The 17988-nt window shown below is 37.2% G+C and overlaps 1 protein-coding gene across 3 annotated transcripts in view; it reads left to right on the top strand.

Moving 5' to 3' along the window:
- Window positions 1-17988, top strand: part of tln2a (talin 2a) — an 85174-nt gene that overhangs the window by 30238 nt on the left and 36948 nt on the right. For all 3 annotated transcript variants that reach the window (XM_028014464.1, XM_028014462.1, XM_028014463.1), the window contains exons 3-10: window positions 13170-13341; window positions 14552-14649; window positions 15204-15333; window positions 15805-15957; window positions 16728-16870; window positions 17138-17265; window positions 17432-17495; window positions 17586-17690. In XM_028014464.1, the coding sequence (XP_027870265.1) occupies window positions 13206-13341; window positions 14552-14649; window positions 15204-15333; window positions 15805-15957; window positions 16728-16870; window positions 17138-17265; window positions 17432-17495; window positions 17586-17690 (957 nt within the window). In that variant the 5' untranslated portion in view covers window positions 13170-13205. The remainder of the gene's footprint in view (window positions 1-13169; window positions 13342-14551; window positions 14650-15203; window positions 15334-15804; window positions 15958-16727; window positions 16871-17137; window positions 17266-17431; window positions 17496-17585; window positions 17691-17988) is intronic.

The following is a 17988-nucleotide window of genomic DNA, read 5'->3' as shown; positions in this document are numbered from 1 at the left end:
GCATCACCTGCCTACTGCTGTCTTTCTCATTCAAACAAGTATAAATGCATAGCATACAAATTGTGCATATGCAAAAGATGCACATGTAGGCCAAAAATTTTCCTGCTACTCAGCCTGTTGACTCCTCTGGCCATGCTAATAATTATGCAAAACGTCTTTATTTCTTTGTTCCATGTCAGGTTTTTGCCTGCAAAGCTATAAATTCACAGCCACCTGGCTGTGACATGTAATGATCATTTAAACTTAGTGGTGCAGTAAAAATCCAGGGTGAGGAGGGAACCTTATTTAGTGGTCAAGTTATTGAACAGGAATAAGATGATAATTAGATTAAAAATTGGCCCTACTTCAGCCTGGGTCCAGATTTGAGGTACTTGGTGAAAGTTAAGCAGTAGTTCGGTGTCACACCTCCTCTGTTCCTCATCTTCCCTGCATTCCCCACAGTCTCCTCCTCCACCGCCACCACACAAAGTGTGCCGAATAGTGATGACCTCACTCTGAACCGTGCCGGATTGGTCTTGTGTGACTAAGACTGTGTGCTTTAGATTCATTTCATATTTTCCCAGTGAGCAGCCAGAGTATTGAATGCCTTGTTTGCACTTCATGAGTACAATGAAAGCTAAATCAACAGATGCAATCATAGTTATCAACAGCCCAGGTTATTAAGAGAGATGTTTTGCTTGTTCTGGCTGTACATGTTAACGGTTGTGATTCATCATGGAAAATTACCTTTAACCTGTAGCATTATGACTATGTGTGAAGCTGTAGGGGGTCTTGAGAAAACGCACATTAAATATATATTTGGTCTTATGAAAAGCCAGTAGGCGTTAGGAGCAACAGAGGAGGCCAACAACTTGTCAGCCGCACAATTGGTGCTTTTATTGAGCTATACTCTCAATGCAATATTGATGACAAGAGTTTGTCCACAAAAAATATTGAGCGCCTAAATCCCTTATAGCAGAGCTACATATATCTTCGTCCAATGTGTTCAATATGTTCAATGAAGCTGTATAATTAGAGACACGCCTGATATATTTTTCCTGGCTGATATTGATTTCCAGTTTATATTTCTATTGATTTTTGTTATAACAAAAAAGAAAAAAAAAGTCCTGCAGGTTCCTTCAAACGGGCCGTATTTCTGATTCCAACAAAAACAGAAGAACTTCAAAACCACCTCCGTGTATGCATATCCCTCTAAACTTCTTTGAAGTGCATCAATGCACATGCTTTTGACTGATGCATTTAAAGAACAAAAATATTGTGAGTTGTTCATTTGAACATATTGATGACTATGAAAGATAAAATCTTTTTCTCTTTCAATATTGGAATTATTGGCCGGCGCTAATTAAGTTTGAGTTTGTATATCTCAGCCTGTTCTATTAAACATCAGACTAAATAATGAGTCAGGGTTCCCTTTCAGACAACAGTGTATCATATTAATTACAGTACATGGTGCTAAAAACTTAAGAAAACTAATTTGGAAAAAAAAAGTTGTATAAATACATATTAACAACTGTTTAAAAATAAACTTCTGTATGATATGAACTGATGTTGCTTCAGAATAATCTTTAGCATTTTAAATCATTACAGATTCTCATAAAAACTTTGTTAAACACAGATGTGATAAAAGTTTTGAACCTTAACAACCTGGTCAATTTTACAAGCTCGTTATTCAGTAGCAATGCACATAAAGTAAATGCCATTAAACACACCAGGCTCCAGGAATTATCTATCCGTTATAATGAACTTCACATCATTTTTTTTCCTGCTTCTGAGATTTTATAGGCAGTGATTTCATATTTGACATTTTCCTGCTTCTGAGATTTTATAGGCAGTGTTTTCATATTTGACATTTTCCTTTTTGAGGCTTTAATCATGAATCCCAGCTTCTGAAAATGCATTTTGAAAATGACATCACAGCACTAGTTTATTTTTAACGCCAGCAGAAATGTGTAAAAGAGGGAATGCCTTTGCCCTATGACATGGCTGAATTGTTGTTGCGTGATATCATGTCTTAACAAGTAAGACTAAGTACTCCTGATTTTAAGAAAGAATTGGTAAACTTTTGACTTAAAAGGTTTGTGGTTGGCATCAGTAATCAGAAGGATTAATAACTGTGTCTGGTCATTTTTATTTCGAGGCTACCACCATGCTCTGTGTTTGATCTTTTTTGAATTATGTGATGTTTTATTATTGGATTAAAGGCCATGTTACTGTAATAGGGCCTGGGCATTCCCACTGGGCTCCGCACTGCTTCATTGATCTACTGAACAAAAGCTGCATGTTCCAATGCTCAGTCTCATTTTCCTTTTATCTCCTGAACCCTTTGTCTGCCTCTTTGGCTGAGCGTTTTCCTTAAATGAAACTGAATTGCTTATGTGTACACCATGACTAAATGTACCCTGCTTTCTTCTGACTCATTTTTTTAATCCTCTGTGAACTGCCCTCCAAAACTGGTGTTGTGTGTACAGGTTCAGCAAATATTGTTTGCACTAAATAATCTCCAAAAATAAAACAGCTCAGTTCAACAGGTTGCAAACATACAGACTCTGTATTGTTACAGTGTTTGGATAGAAGAAACAGAATGTTATTTTTAACAAGTAACAAACTAACTTGTCCTAGAGGACAAGGTTTCCGGTATACAGTATGTTTCTATGGTGATGAACCCAGGGAAGAAGTGAACAGACTGTCCTGAACTGACCCTTGGTTTGTCCTGAGGGCTGCAGGTCTCGGTTATGGATTCAAAAACCACAGTCATGACACATCTGAAGGTTGTAAATGTTGCAACACACAGCTAGACCTTAAATTAGGAATTCTCTATGTGTGGCTTATAAAATTTGGAGGCAGTGTCTTACTTTAAAAGATGTGCTGTTATTGTGAATTAATTTTGACAGCCCCAGCAGGAAGCTGATATGTCATTGGGGTGTCATGGATATTTTTATATAAAGATTGGTAACATTAACATTTCCATGAATGGCATGTAAAATTATTTAATCCTGCAACAGATACTAGGATAAAAAGTTAATTTTTTTCTCAAGAAAGATTGACAGTGATACTGATCATAATTTTCTGGTCAAATCAAATCTCAAGTTTTTTGGGGTTTTTTAAAAACATTTTTAAAAGTTCTGATTATACTATAAGAACTACAATATGAAGAGATCCAAGAAAAGCTTTCTAGACTTCTTGCGGTGAGTGAGCTTTAAATATTTATATTTGTAAATGAGGCAGTAGTACACACCATGGTAATGAGAGAGCAAGTACTGTAGGATTCAGTTTAACATTTTTTTAAAGTCTAAGAAAACATGATTACAGATTATTAATCTGTCATGGTTAGAAATCATACACATCAGTTTCTGTGTTAAGTAGAGAATGTAAATCCCCGCTTTAAGATTTTCAGAAATGTCCATGACAGATGGCAAAAAAGATAAAGGAACAACATCACAACTGTGCTGTACTCAGTTCAGTTTTCCTGTTGCTTACTGAAAGCCTGACTCTTTTGCGGGCTTGGAAAAAAAGACACTGAAATGTCTTGACTTGACATAAATATATATTGAAAAAAAATGCGTCTATAATTACACAGTGGTAGTTGTTGAAGAAAATTACATTAGTAAGGTTTTGAATGTTGCAGGTCATGGTTTCAGTTGAAGTGTACACCTGAATAATCTCAGGTTGTAGAGGTAACTCTAAGCTCTCCATCTACTGTAGATCTCATAAAGAAATTTTTCCTCCACCACTTGTTAAAAAAAAAACCTCATCTTGAATTTTGATATCATATGCCAAAAAAGACCCCATCCAAGTATGAAACCCTCAAGCTAGGCTTTTATTCCTTTCTTGGAATTATACAAATACCAATTTAGAGGTAAGTGAGAATAAAAGATTTCCCAGATTGGGGCCTCTAAGCTCGGAAGGGGGACGCCTTCAGCAATTTTCATTCAGAGACTGAAAAAAAGGATGAATACTTTGAACTGGTGTTCAAAACATGAGCACAAATGGCGATCGAAGCTTGTTGCAGAGCCAAAGATGCAGAGAAACAATCTTTCCTCTTACAGTCAAAATCTCTTGCACAATAGAGCAAGATAGCAATGCGGAGGTGGAATTGCTTTAGGGACAGATGGCAACCAGGTGAGTGATCGCTTGAAACTAGACGTTCTAATGAAGAACAATGGACCAACACAAAAACATCCATTAATATCACAAGCACTGCCAGAAAATATATATTTATACAATATGTGCATTGAAGGGGCAGTATTATGTGAAATCAACTTTTTTGAACTTCAAATCATGTTATGTTATCACCTCATCAAAAATATACCTGGAGTGTTTCTTTGACTCTTTCGTTCATATGTCAGAAATCCTTTAACATCCTGTGGAAATCATTCAGCTGTGCAGGGTGGGTGGACCAAGAACCGCCTTTGAGACGCAGCTCCTTCTGCCTCACAGAGCACAGGACTCAGCTCCTTCAGCCTAGCCAGTAGCAATTAACAAACACCTGGTGGAACTGCAATCCAGCTGAGCTCATTATACCAGCTACAGTGAAATACTGTAAAAACATTATTAAAGAGTTTCACAAAGATCATTGTTTGCCCAATTTCAGGCCACTAAATCACAAAGTCAATTTTTTAAGTCTTATTTGATATATAGCATTTACAGCAGAAGTCATGTCAATTGATTGTGGTATAAAATTGCGCTATGTACCTGAAAAACACTCAATACTTCCCCTTAAAAAAAACACATAATTGGGTCTTGAATTCTGTATTTTCAAGTTGAACTCTCTCCATTAAGTTTTAGTGCATATTTATATACTACTTCTTGTGTGTTTGGTTACAGTAGCTGTAGTTTATATACTTTCAGGTAATGTAATCTGCTCAAGTGCATCATATTTTATAAGCTCATCTTTTTTCTGGCATATTTATTGCCATTGATCAGATGGGAGCAGTCACTCCAGACAGGAAATATGGGAAAGATTGCAGAGACGTGACATGCAGTAAATGTCTCTTTGGCAGCAGATCGAACTGAAGACCCGGTGCTTGATGCAATTTAAGGCCATGTGATTTCCGCCCTAATTACTCTGCCATCAAGTGGCCCAGCAGCTCATTTACTGTAATTCTTTCTTTCCAATTATTGCAAAGCAAACGTGTAGAGTTGACTATGTTTGAAATACTTGCAAAAAGCACAAAGATATAGAAAGTATTCCAACCTTAAGGTAATAAGTGAGTAATTGTTTCTCTTTGATATTGTTTAGCTATGAAGTAATGATATTAGATGCAGCCATTGGATGTTCATTGGGTTTGGATCAATACTTTTACGATTGATTTCATAAAATCATGCCTTTACATATAGATTACCATTGTAGGTGATATATCTTTGTCTGACATTCTCCACAGACTCTTCCTCCTACAGGTGACTCTGCTAGATCCTGTGATGGAGATGCTATAAGGTTATTATAGGTTACATCCATGCGTTCATCTTCAGTCGTATTGATTATTGCAACAGCGTCTTCACAGGTCTGTCCAACAAATCAATCAAACAGCTACAGCTGATCCAGAATGCTGCTGCTCGCGTTCTCACTAAAACCAGGAAGGTAGAGCACATAACACCAGTTTTAAAGTCCCTCCACTGGCTCCCTGTAGCTCAAAGAATAGACTTTAAAATACTGTTGTTAGTTTACAAATCACTGAACGGCTTAGCACCACAATACATTAAAGATCTGCTTTTATTGTATCAACCCTCCAGACCTCTCAGGTCTTCCGGTTCTGGTCTGCTCTGCATCCCCAGAACCAGAACCAAACGAGGAGAAGCAGCTTTCAGCATCTATGCACCATAAATTTGGAACAAACTTCCAGAAAACTGTAAAACAGCTGAAACACTGACTTCTTTTAAATCTCAACTAAAAACCCACCTGTTTAGAATTGTATTTGAAATGTAATCAATTACAAATTTATTGATGTAACTTGACTTAATGATTGATTCTATATTGCATTGTGATTCTGTGTTTGTAATGATGTAAAGCACTTTGAAATGTCTTGCTGCTGAAATGTGCTATACAAATAAAATTTGATTGATTGATTGATTAAAAAACATACCAAAATTAGGACAGTGCTTCTGAAAATAGACCAAAGTTACTTAAATTAGGCTGAGCTGCTTATTCAATAACCAAAGACTCTCGGTACAAAAAGCAGCGTGTAATAATGATTAAGGTCTATACATATGTGAGGTCAGTTAGATTCTTTCTTATTTCAGGTCATATTTAATTCAAATTGAGATTATTATGGATGGATTTCTGTTTTGTATGTAAATGTATTTTTGAAGTATTGCTAATCTTATGAAAATATGTGACTCCTCTATAATAACATTAAAGTTTCTGTGTGAGCTCTGGGCATCTGTTGAATTGTATACTTATGCAGTATTACCTTTCTTCTCTACCACAATGTGTCCAGTAGAAGTATCTCCTCACGTTTTGTGTTGGGTACATATGATACAAGGCTAAAAACACACCATTAGAGCCTGGCAGAAGATCAAATCGACACAAATGTTCTTCACTTGTTTTATCAGTAACTGGAACAAAATGTTAAGAGGAACACCTTTAGTGGTCTCAAACTGCAGTCCTCGATGGCCAAAATCTGGTAAATTTTAGATATGTCCCTAAGTGTCTAAGGGTTTTAGACACTTGAAATAAGTTGAAAAACTGCCTCCATTCAAGCTCTACAGACCTTTTCTAATGAGCTAATATTGGAGCCTGGTGTACTGAAGCAGAGAGACATCTAGAAGTTGCAGGACAGAGGCCCTTGAGGTCTGGAGTTTGAGACCGCTGCTATATGCTATTTAGCACAAAGATTTCAGTTCCATGTCTTCAACATAAAGTTGTACAGAGGATGCAAGCTCATTTAATACTTATGTGAAAGTAGAGCATCTGTACATTTGCAGTTCTATCTATTTTGAAACAACCATTTCCACTTTAATTAGCATTGTCTTAAATTGGTTTATGTTGCTTGGTTAGTAACAGTCACATAGTCCTGCACAATGTTTCGAAACTCAGACATCTTCACAGTATCACTGTGTTAAAAATATATTTGCAAATGACTGCTTAGATGTAATTTTTATTTTAGATGCATTTGAACTTTGATTTCTAATGGAAAATTTACTGCAGTTGGATTGACTTTGCCATCCCTCGATAAAGATCTTAATGACTGATATCCTAGGGAAATGGATAGAAACCTTTTGATGGTAAAAAAAGAAAGAGAACAGTTAATTGTAATTGATATAATCACCCCGACATTTAACAATATTTTAATCACTTATATCTTGATTTCCGGCATCCCTTGACAAATATTTCTATGTATTTTCACCTAAATAAAGTTCCGCTAGTCCTCCAGGCTTACATGTATTTGTCCATAAAGAACAAGAGAATATGCAGCAGCACATAGAATGAATGAATGAATAACCTAGAAGTATATATTTATACTAGAGGTATAAATATTTCATATCTCTGTTGTCCTGGAATTTTGTTTCAACAAATCATCTTGAAAATAAGTGAGTTTATCTCAGCCAACGTGTTAAGTGAAATGCTCTTGATTCCTTTATTAAATGTGATGTTTTAACTTTTGGTAAAACCTGACATCCAAAAGCATATTTCAAGTCTTTGACACAAGCACAGAACTGTCAGACTCGTTCATTGGCCTTACTGCACCCTCTTCAGACATTTTGTTACCCTGTATACCTTTGTATTTGATTCAGGCTGCTGACTCAACTTGTTGATCTCATTGTAAAAGAGTGATTTTATTCACAGGTGATGGTGTTTTCATCAGAAATAATCATTTCTTTAGTTCAGGCATAAATGCATACAAAAGGCAGTTTTAAGTGCTCTGGGAATCCCAGCTCTAGAGCAGAAGGAAAAATGTCAGTGGAGTGCATTTCTGTTTGCTATGTTGGTCTGATGCAGATGAAAGAAGAGGCGTCATAGTTGGTGGAGTTGAATTTAAATTTGGTAGAGGGAAGGAAACTTGTGTTTTTGCATTACAATGTGGGAGCATAGCATGCATAACTTGTGTAAAATTGATGTGTGCATGGTTGTTTGTGTGTGTGTTGAGAAAAATGTCATTACTTCCAGCTTAGGTTTAAGGTGGAGGTTTACACAAGCTTATCACTGTTGTTGAGGTTTTTAAGTTTGTTCAGCAAAATGGAGGCCTGATGTTGTAAACTGCAAATTGTGTGCAGCTGCTGAAGGGGGACGTCAGTATTGTGTTTATAACAAGAAGGTTCTTGGATGTGAGTTTGTAAATGTATCCGTTTTGGGCCTGCAGTGAGCTGGTAGCTTCACTACCCTGAACGCCACCTTTCGCCCACTGATTGCTGGTAATGGGCAGCAACATTTGTGTTATACTTTCCGCATGAAAAAACGTTATTGCTTTGATGCCTTCGACTTTTTCATTAGGGTCACAAATTGCCAACAATTTAGTCAATTACAACATCATAAAGCCTTCTTTTTTTCTTTTACATCTTGTAGAGATTAATCTCAAAGTTTTAGAGCTTTGCCACCTCCAGGGATGGTTACAGAATGAATTTGTAAATATGTTAGCCGCCTAATGAGTTGGCTCTAGCTGGCTTAGTTTTTGGGGGGATTTAGAACAACATTTGATCTTAGAAAATGTCTCATCACAAGGAAGGAAAAATCAATGATAAGATGCTTTAGTGGTAATCTGCTTTTGATGGAGACTTTGTCTTGATGCGCAAGGGAGAGATTTGCTTTCAATTGTTTTTGTAATGGCTTTATTGGAGCTTCTTTTGATCAATCAACCCTCAGATCTAGGAGTAGAAAATATCATGAAAGGCAAAAAAAACTGATGAAAGCTTTGCTTAATAGTCATGTTTGACTATGAGGCAAACCAGCCATTGTTGTAAACATATTTGTATGCTGTGAAGTAAAGTGTTATTTGCTAAGGAATCACATCTAGAGTTTCAGATTGGTTTAAGGGAAGAATAAATAAACCATGGTGTGTAACATAACCAATTTCCATATTGAGCCTAAAGCATAAGAGGATTATATTTGAACCGATTTCATTTATTGTTTTGACTGCCCCCCTCCTTTTTTAATATAAAATGGTTGTTAGATTTACCTACTTCTGAAATTACTCTAAAAATCCTGCCATTAATGTGTAAATACTATGCTTATTTCAGTTGACACCAGAAATGTAGATCCTCCTGTAAAACTGCTCTGTCGATATTACAAATGTTTATTTCGCTTGCTGGACTCCTGATTGTGTTTTAGAATCGATTTAGATTTAAATCAACATTAAATGTATATTTAAGCACATATAGACAACATTTCTAGGGGGCAGTAGGCAAATTCAAATGTAATGTTTTTCACAACAAATAACGTCTTATTTTCAGTGTACATTTCTCTAGCTGGATTCTAAAGCATGTGGTTTTATTTCTGCCATGTAATCCCGTAAAGACGGGCAGACGTCATCACATCACTGGGGGAACGTTTATAATAGTGGCTAACGGCTAATTCCAAAGGAACATCAATAACATAAACTACTGTAAAGATCACCATCACTATTACTGATGGATCAGACATTCTGCCAGTGATTGAAATGGATTGCTTGATCTGCTCTGACGGGGAAACCACAGGTAAAACAAAAAACATTATTCATTAAATGGATAAAGTTGACATACATGTTCTAAAATGGATAGATTCTAAAAGACTGATTAGATGCTTATAACTAAGATCATAATCAGTATAAAATAACTATACAAATAAAACAATATACACACGTGTTCCAAATTATTATGCAAGTAATATTTTGCAAGTAACGGACTGTTTTCTTCACACACACATACAACCTGTAAATTTTATCTGCCATTATTTATCTATAATCCATTCCCTAACATTCTTGTATATTCTGTATAATCTGTATAATCTGTGCATATAGCTCCCATATTTATATTTATACACAATATCTATATCTCTTGCTATAACCCCTTATAGTCCATGCATACATAGTCTTGTACATCTGTGAATAAATATTTATATCTCGTAGAGCACTTCTGAATAGATGCAAACTACATCTCGTTGCTTGTACTTGTGACAGTGCAATGACAATAAAGTTGAATTCTATTCTATTCTATTTTCTCAGATGTTCCTAAATGCAAATGATGGTCAGTATAATTTTCAAGTCATGAACTATTACAGTATAAATCAAATTTTACTGAACAAAGCTCCCCATGAGAACAGTTTTATTTTCAAAAATAAAAAACTCAAAATACCAACCAACCAACCAACCATTTTCTGTTCACCCTTGTCCCTAATGGGGTCGGGAGGGTTGCTGGTGCCCATCTCCAGCTACGTTCCGGGCGAGAGGCGGGGTACACCCTGGACAGGTCGCCAGTCTGTCGCAGGGCAACACAGAGACATACAGGACAAACAACCATGCACACACACACTCACACCTAGGGAGAATTCAGAGAAACCAATTGACCTGACAGTCATGTTTTTGGACTGTGGGAGGAAGCCGGAGTACCCGGAGAGAACCCACGCATGCACAGGGAGAACATGCAAACTCCATGCAGAAAGACCCCGGCCGGGAATCGAACCCAGGACCTTCTTGCTGCAAGGCAACAGTGCTACCAACTGCGCCACTGTGCAGCCCAAACTCAAAATACACTGTTCCAAATTATTATGCACAGCAGATTTTCTAAACATTTTATGGATTATAAAGAACTGCAAACAGCCATTTGGAACATGGTGGAGTTGGAAGGGACCAGCTGCTACTTTTCTAACTTCATATGGCTCACTGTACTGCACTTCTATCACTAGGTTGAATGTAAATGAAGAAGCCAAAGCTTCATAGATTTAGTTAATCTGGAACCATATTGTCCTTCCTAGCAGTCTGACATCTTTCCTTCATGCATCAGCCAAGGGAAGTCAGTCCAACTTAACATCAGTTTAAGACCAAAAGTAAAGTAAATTTGACATCGTATAGCTGTAATGCTGCTTACTGTCAGTAAAAATTGTAATGATCCTTTTCACCTCTTATGGTTGTTGGATCCACCTGACTCTTATGTAGAATTACTGTTGAGTTGAGTTGTCTACACAGTGTGTTAATCTATTCATTGCCTCATTATAATTACTTATTAATAATTTAGCTGGTTTACATCACTGAAAGTCATAGGTAGAACTAGTGGGGACGTTTCTTAAACATACAGTACATGGGTTGCTCTGTTTTAATCTTTTCTTATTTGCACACATGACGGATTATCAGATGATATTTGCAGTAAAGGGTTTCCATTGACGAAATGCTCAAAAACAAGAAAGGAAAATACCTAACAGGTAAATGAGCTGTTTTTATGTTTAAGCCTATTGATGGAGCATCAATAAGCCGTTAACTGCTTTATCACCCTCCTCTTTATTCTGCTGTCATTGCTTTGTGTCTGTATGTTCTCCAGCTGTTTGCCTCCTGTAGGCTTATGCTGCAGCTATTGCACTGAAAGGAAAGGAGAATTAATTATAGATGTAACTCTATTACAGCTTGTTTGCAGAAGGGAAAAAAATACAGAGGAGAAAGCAGACAATTCAGCCGCTAGTAAGTAGCCAAATCAATGCAGCTTTGTGGAGAAACAATATGTAATAAAGGACAAATATTTATGCCAATGAACTGCACTTACCCTCTGACAGTTTTTACATGGTCAATGTTTCTTCACAGAGATTTGTTTAGTTAGATTAAAAGTGTTAAAGCAAATCATCACAAGAGTTATGGTTATTACAGGTGTTAGAATAATGTGATAGAGAAGCAATTGATTCTTGTATTAAGGTGGCGGGCAAAGTCTTGTTCACCCAGAGGTAAAATCTATTGTAAACATAAATAATCCGAAGAGTTAGGGTTTACTTGAAATCTGAATAGGAAATTTCACAATTTTATTTCTTTCTCTAAAAGATAAAAATGGCAAAATACGTACAGAGAGCATCATAAAGGCTTGTTTGTCCGGCTCATTGCAATGAGGTCTATTTCAGAGTTCAGGGCGTGTCAGAGACGTCATGGTGGGGAATTTTTATTGTTGGCAGCTTGAAGGCGCTGTTGGCAGCTACAGTTCAGAGAAGTTCCTCTTCGCCTGAAGCTTAACAATTTGCAACAGTTGGTTTGTGAACTCTCAAATCAGACATGACACCTTTACTTCAGCCCTATTAAGAACTTCCATCTCCTCAAATGCTGACTGCTTCCACATTTTTCAGGTACCAAATTATGAATGATGAACTGATTTTTCTTAAAATCTTGTAAATCGTTCAATCTTTTGCCAACAAGCCAAATGTGTTTGAAGTAAGGCCTTGTTGTGTTTGCTGGTGTTGGCCGCAGCAGCAGATACGTGTGAACATGGCCAGCCGCTCGAACACCTTCCCTCCTGTGTGTGAACAGATCTCACATAGGAACCAGATTCTGAGTGTCTGGGTCAGGGTCATGAACAGACGGACCGGAGGAGAGGCCCCATACGAACGTCAGCCGTGATCTGACCTGACCTCTGACCGCCCTGTCTCACAGCGGCTCTCTGTTCCCGGTGGTGTCTCACAGGATGTCCTCTGTTGGAGATGGCACAATCCTCTTTTGTTGCCCTTTCTCCATTTAGATTGTCATCATAGCAGCTCTAAGTCTAAATATACTAAATTATTGAATTTAATTTAAACTTTGTTTAAGCAACGTATTAAGAAAAAGACTGAAGAGAAATATCTCCAATTTTCTAGTTACTTTGCACAGTTTGCTGCTTTACCAGCTCCGATCATTGAGTCGTTTTTTTGTTCCCAACAGGGACCAGATGGGCCATCTCCTGAAAGTGATAAATTTGTTGTCAGCTCCTTTATCTTATGAAGCATAACAATGGGCCCTCTGTGCACAAATTAGCACTTTCTCCACTTTTATAAAGTTTAATTGTTTATGACAGTGGAAGTGAGGGACATTGTTAGAGCTTCTGTTCAGTAGATGGCCCCAATTTATGCACATAAAATAAGGCAATGTTTTCTAGTAGAAAAAGAAGAAATCCAGCTTTTTAGTTGTTCAAACTTTGAAAGCACCTTTTAGATAATGGCTCATCTATGATAAGTCTGTCTCATTTGCTTTAGTTGGTAAGTTTGCCTGTCTAATAAGTTCCACTTCACCAGTATTGTTCGTTTTCTTTATGCCCAGGTGTAGCTGCAGTTCCTGCCCACACTGCCGGTCAAGATGGTGGTGTTGTCGCTCAAAATCTGCGTGCGACAATGCAACGTTGTGAAGACGATGCAGTTTGAGCCCTCCACAGCTGTTTATGATGCCTGCAGGATTATCAGAGAGAGGGTCCCTGAGGCTCAGACTGGACAGGGTGAGCCTCTCAACAATACTGGAATCTGCAGCATCAGCTAAGAAACAGCAAGAGTCTGGAGAGTTCAAAAATGGAAAAAATGGCCAACATTTATGCATTGCCTTGCAAAAGCATTCCCATCTTCTTCCACATTTTGTCACGTTACAACAACAAATTTTTTGTTTTTATTGTTTAGGATTGATATTTTTTATATGACAGCAAAACACAAAACGGTGCAGGATTGTAGGGATAAAAGGGTGCATTGTGTCCAAAAATCAGCTGCAGTTACAGCTTTAAGTCAGGACACCTGTTTGCACTGTCCTCCACATGGCTTGTTACAACCTTTAAACGTGAATTTTTATGGGTTTCCTTCAACAAAACAATGCATTTCTGCTAAATGCTCTTCTTCAAAGGCCAGAGTTTTAGATCGAATGCCCTGTAGTTTTTGTCATTGGATTTTTCAACCTGAAGTGTGACTTTCTACTCTGGTTGATTAATTACTAATAAGATGACCTATAAAGGCAATTGACTGCACTGGATTTTATTTAGGGGTGTGAAAGTAAAGAGGACTGAATTTTAATGCAGATATTGTTTTTCTTTGGCAAAAACTTTCATAAACTGTTGCTTTCTTTCTATTACACAGTTATGCGAACATCACGTTGAAGTTTGTGAGAAGAGTTAAGGGGGTGTGAATATTTTTAGAAGTTTTTGTAAAAATATTGTCTGATATTTTTGGGAACACTGATTTTTTTTTTTTTAAATACGGCATAATTTACGGTACAGATGTTTTTAAATGTCTTCCTTTTACTAAGTTTAATCTAATTATATATTTGGACAATCTTTTGTACATTGTACAATAGATGAACAGTTGTGCCTTTTATGAGTTCAACTATAAAGTCTGAAATTCTTTCCACAACATCCTGGACCACATGTTGGAGCCTCATCAATCTTAGCTTTTCATCTTTTTTCAGTGTCATGTCAGACTTATTTGTTCCACATGGCTCCACTGAAGTCATCATTCACTCCTCTGTTTGCAAATGTTTTAGACTTGGGATCTCTGCTCCAATAAACGTTTAATATAGAAATTCCTTGAAAATGTCATTATCTTCTCTAAACCTGAGCAAATGTTGTGCCTGATGACCTTTATTCTCTGTGCTCAAGATGTTTTCTGATGTTCTTTCTTTTTGATAAATATCATCTAAACCTCTGATGTTTATCCTCACTGCTTCAGCTTCAGATTACGGCCTCTTCCTGTCTGATGAAGACCCCCGGAAAGGGATCTGGTTGGAGTCTGGAAGGACGCTGGACTATTACATGCTCCGTAACGGGGTAAACACGTCAGTCTGTTTAACCTGCAGCCACATGGGGCGAAGCTGCAATCATGGCATGAACGTTTGCTTTGAACATAGAGTAAAGCTTAAGGGAACTCTTAAATGAAAATTATGAGACCACAAAGACACACACTAGGCACACACAGTTATCTTGGTACCTTTGTGTGAGTCACACACCAGACATGGATGTGTGAATAACGTAGACAAACTCATCAGCAGTGCCACTCTTAAATTGGTTCCCCTCTTCAAATTCACCAAAGGCAGCCCAGGTAGGAAGCATGACTGTGACTGTTTATTGTGAACCAAATCTCAGCCCATTGTTGTGACTGGAAGAGGAGTGGCAGGCCGTGATAGACAGCCGTTAAATAAGGTTTTCAGGCTTCTGTTCTTCCTTCTCTGCATGCGACCTGGTTGCAAATGATCATTTCCTCAGCGGAAACCTTCGATTTGTCCCTCCTTTTCTCTCCTTCTGAAGTGAAATCTACAAATTCACCTCTTCTAGTTTTGATTATCATTGTTTTTAACTATGTTTTCCCTCTTGTGTTTGAGTAGGATATTCTTGAATACAAGAAGAAGCAGAGGCCCCAGAAAATCAAAATGTTGGATGGAGCCGTTAAAACAATCATGGTGGATGACTCAAAAACAGTGGGCGAGCTGCTTGTGACTATTTGCAGCAGAATAGGTACATCGTAATCATCCGATCTGCATTCTTTCTCCTTTTTTTTGCTTTCAGCAGAATGTACTTTAAAATAAGATATTGCAGTCGAACAGCATTGATTTTGCTCGGAGTAAAATTTGTCCAAACTGTTTTTATTGCTTTTGTTGGTGCAGTTTTGTTGCACATCCATAAAATAAAATATATATCTGTGGCTTGCCTCCACACTCATGCTTATGTAGTTTTCAGGTGTAAATGCTGCAATTATCAAATGTGAAATAAAAAAAAAATATTTAAAATAATTTCATTTTTATTCCCTTTTCTTAATTATGTGCAACTTCACTGAGTGAAATTTTTGAAATTTTTTTTTGCCCTTTTGTAGCATTACAAAGTACTTTTGCAAATGACACTCATTGCATCTGAAGATTTTTATTTAGGTCTGTATAACAAAGTCACTGGACTTTTATCTAAAATAAATATTTTTACTTTTGATCTCAGGCATCACAAACTATGAGGAGTACTCTCTGATCCAGGAGACGGTGGAGGAAAAGAAGGAGGACGGGACGGGGACGCTGAAGAAGGACAGGACACTGCTGCGAGACGAGAGGAAGATGGAGAAACTGAAAGCCAAACTGCACACGGATGATGACTGTAAGTTAAAAAAAACAACAAAGAAACGTTTTAACTGACATGGAAAGTTTCCCAACCTAAATGAAGTGGATCTCTTACATAATGCACACATATGAGAAAATTTCAGCTACTTATAAAGAATGCAGCTGGACTTCTTGTCTCTTGAAGACGTTTCACCTCTCATCCAAACAGTTTCTTCAGTTCTGAACACAGGAGTATCTTCTAAATTGTAGTTTAGTCATTGTCCTTATCTTCTACTCGGTTTAATATGTGTGTCGTTGTCATTCAAGTAACAAATAACTGAGTTGTTTTGGTCACATCTTAAGAAATGGCTGAAGTAAAACCGCCAAGAAAGAGGAGTCATGGCTGCTGTGTACGTAGGTGTTAGAAAGATGATGACTTTCTGTGTCCACCACCCTTAACTGGAATATGGGAGCTCTACATCTAAAGTTCTTACTACTATTTTAATCTGAAAAGCTTTCCTGTAAGGACATGTTCAACCTTGCAAACACACAGTCACTTCTTCTCATAAACATTAACTGATCTAATATATGTGGTAAACTGATGGAAATGAATCTGTGATTTGCAGTCCAATTAGATTTTTGTAAACTGGCTTTAATGTTATGACAAACGTTGCAGCGATTTGTTTCCCACGATGTTTTCTGTACATTTTTGCTTCACAGTGCGAGGTAATAAATGTACACACAGGACAACACAATATTTAAATCTAGTGCATTGACAACAGCTCAAACAAATGAAATCAGTTTACTTCATTTAATGTTGTTTTTTAGTGAACTGGCTGGACCACAGCAGAACATTTAGAGAACAGGGCGTGGATGAGAACGAGACTCTCCTGCTTAGACGCAAGTTCTTCTACTCGGACCAGAACGTTGACTCCAGAGACCCGGTCCAACTCAACCTGCTTTACGTACAGGTGAAGTGTTTAAGATATATTTAATGTCCTTCGCAGTAAAAGACTAGCAAGAGTGATTTTTTTATTTTTTGTTAAAAAAGGTCCACCAATTTGTGTTTTGTTGATCAAAATGATTATTCCTGGAAAATAAAGATATATATATATGCTTTTTATGTTATAAAGTTGCAAAAATATGCATGCAAGTAATTTTAGGACAGCACAGCACTAAAGTTTCTCCTTTTTTTAAAAATAAAATTAATAAAAAAATATTATTTGTTGCTGTTGCAGGCACGAGATGACATCCTGAATGGTTCCCACCCAGTGTCTTTTGACAAAGCCTGTGAGTTTGGAGGCATTCAGGCCCAGATCCAGTTTGGACCTCACATAGAGCACAAACACAAGCCTGGGTTCTTAGAGTGAGTATTTGACCTCATTTTATGATTTCCATGAAGATTCAAGATAAAAATAAAATATTTAGAATTTTTTTCCCCCAATAATGAAGTTCAAAGATTGTGGCGAAACTGTTTAACTCATCTTTGCTGCATTAATTACATTCTCAAATGTATTTAATTTCTTTCAAAGTCTGAAAGAGTTCTTGCCCAAAGAATATATAAAACAACGGGGAGCTGAGAAGAAAATATTTCAGGTGAGTGAATTTCATCCTCATTTTAGTTTTCTTTTTATCTCAACAATGTTGTATGAGTAATAAGTTCCTCTAAATTAATTAACCTTGCAGGAACACAAAAACTGTGGAGAAATGACAGAGATTGAAGCAAAAGTGAAGTATGTCAAACTGGCACGGTCTTTGCGGACGTACGGCGTCTCCTTCTTCCTCGTCAAGGTAAGTCTGAAGTTATGCACAAAATTTAGTGTTTTATGCTAAAAGACTCTGACGAGCTGCACGAAATACTATGAAATTGAAGCACAGAGTAAGAGAAGAAGTCAGTTGCAGGCAGTTCATGGTGGTGCTGAAAGGAAACTACTGGTGTCTGTGCAGCAGAGGAGGTTTCAGAGTGAATATAGAGCAGTTGGAGTGACTGACAGGTAGTAGGGCACAATGTGCAGGTATATGTTCATTAGAGTCCAACTGGCAGCAGAATCCAAGTGAATCCAGCAGACTTCTACTACTATGTACTATA

This window comes from Xiphophorus couchianus, chromosome 4 (genome assembly GCF_001444195.1).
Source record: "Xiphophorus couchianus chromosome 4, X_couchianus-1.0, whole genome shotgun sequence".
Lineage (NCBI taxonomy): Eukaryota > Metazoa > Chordata > Actinopteri > Cyprinodontiformes > Poeciliidae > Xiphophorus > Xiphophorus couchianus.
Note: the sequence above shows the minus strand (reverse complement) of the source record. Positions and strands in the feature narration are given on the sequence as shown.